This window comes from Saprolegnia diclina, assembly GCF_000281045.1.
Source record: "Saprolegnia diclina VS20 unplaced genomic scaffold supercont1.32, whole genome shotgun sequence".
NCBI classification, from domain to species: Eukaryota; Oomycota; class Saprolegniomycetes; order Saprolegniales; family Saprolegniaceae; genus Saprolegnia; species Saprolegnia diclina.
Window position 1 is genome coordinate 238,127 of NW_008246099.1, and position 1,874 is coordinate 240,000.

The following is a 1,874-nucleotide window of genomic DNA, read 5'->3' on the forward strand; positions in this document are numbered from 1 at the left end:
CGTCCGACGTCTGCAATGAATTCGCTAACTCTCTTACACGCTACTGTTGTCGCCCAGTGATGATACAAAAGATACAACAAACCGTCCGGTGGACTGGGCTTTAGCTCGCCACCCTAGTCCTCGTCATCCTATAAATCGCATGACTCGATGACTCCTCTCGCGTGATATTACTGTAGCTACGGAGACTAACAATGTTAGACTGTGTTGCAGGCTGATGCGAGCAAGATGGTGCATTTGCTCAAGCTGTTCTTGATGAAATCCTGCTCCAACGTCGGCAAACATTTCGATTGATCGAGCCGTACATTACAGTTCATTAATGTACGTGCTCAATGTACGTACGATCCGATGATTTACAGCTACCATCACTCTCAAAGAGCTGCTCTCTCAGGGATGTTGTCGGCCAAGCGACTTCGGTCCAACCAGGCGCTGGACGCGTGGGAGGCTACGTCTGTGCTCCGGTCGCCCGACCTCGTCGCAATCATCATCGCATATCAAGAGGGATTACCCGGAGACATAGCCGTCGTCCAGCGCCTTGCCGACGCCGTCCAAATCACGAGGTGCTTCTCTCAGCGCCCACCAACCGCATACCTTGCCCACGTCCCCGCCCGGTTTGCGTCGCTGCCATACCTCCAGCGCTACCCACACTCGACGACCAAGCTGCCTCATCACGCGCTCTTTGTCTCGTCGGATGTCTACGACCGGGCCCTCGCGCATCATCTCTCCGTTGTCGAAGGTGACGTGGCGCTCGTCCAGCGCTGGCTGCGATGGGATGCCTCGCTGTGTACATCAGCGACGCTCGAGCTTGCTGCTGCTGCGTCTCAAGGTCCGATTCTGCGTCTTCTCTTCGAGCAGTTTCCAGCGCTGGCCACACCCAAGATGATGGACCTTGTCGCCATGTCGGGTGACCTCCCACTGCTCTTGTGGCTTCACGAGGCGGGCGTGGCGTGCACCACTGCCGCGATGGACGGCGCGGCCATGAATGGTCATTACGACATCGTCATCTTCTTGCACTCTGCAAGGACCGAGGGCTGCACGATCGCGGCGGCAACGGCAGCAGCCGTCAATGGTCATGCGTCGATCGTTCGGTTTCTTCTTGAGCAGCGCACCGAAGGCGTTGACCCGACGCTTCAGTTTTCACGACCACATGGCAAGCACAAGACGTGCAGTGTCAATGGTACGACGCCACTCGAAGCTGTCAACCTCGTCGCTGCGACCACCGAGTTGTCGGACACGGGGTTCACCGCCATCGTGGACAAGGGCAGTCTAGTTACACTGCAGTACGTCTATTCGCGTGGATACCTCAAACGAATGACCAACCAAGTGCTGGAATTGGCAGTCGCCAAGCAAGACCACGAAATGCTGCGCTACATCCTCGACTGCGTCGACCAAGAGAACCCGCTACGACCCAGCGATGAGGAGTGGCTGCCGCCAGTTGTCTGTGCCTGCGACCTGCACTCGCAAGTTTCAAGTGTATTGTTGGGGCCGTTCTCCAACGAATCGTTGCGTCGTCGTCCCTGTCAACATGACGAATGGACGCGATGCAAAGTGATGGAGCTGGCAGCCTTCAACGGCGACCTGGTGTCGCTCGAGCTCTTGCACAAGAGCCGCCTTCGCGTCGGTTCGGAGCGCGCCATCGTCTACGCCGCCTACCGCGGTCACATGCACGTGCTCGACTGGCTCCATCAAAACCGACACGATGGCTGTGGCGAAGACGCAATGGCTCTCGCTGCCACCGCCGGCCACTGGAACGTTGTGCGCTGGCTCCATGAGATCTACGGTCTATGGCGAACCCACGCCGCCTTGGCCACAGCGGCGTACAAAGGCCACCTCGCGATGGTGACGTACCTCTTGGGCGTACCGACGGACAGCTCGGG

The 1,874-nt window shown here is 58.1% G+C and overlaps 1 protein-coding gene across 1 annotated transcript in view; it reads left to right on the plus strand.

The window, feature by feature from the left end:
* The window catches only part of SDRG_09796 (hypothetical protein), a gene marked incomplete at both ends in the record, with an annotated part of 2,326 nt that extends 486 nt beyond the window's left edge, over nt 1-1,840 (plus strand). The window contains 3 exons of the mRNA XM_008615748.1: nt 424-1,468; nt 1,562-1,665; nt 1,712-1,840. Of these exons, the coding sequence (XP_008613970.1) occupies nt 424-1,468; nt 1,562-1,665; nt 1,712-1,840 (1,278 nt within the window). The remainder of the gene's footprint in view (nt 1-423; nt 1,469-1,561; nt 1,666-1,711) is intronic.
* Between the last annotated feature and the right edge of the window lie 34 nt (nt 1,841-1,874).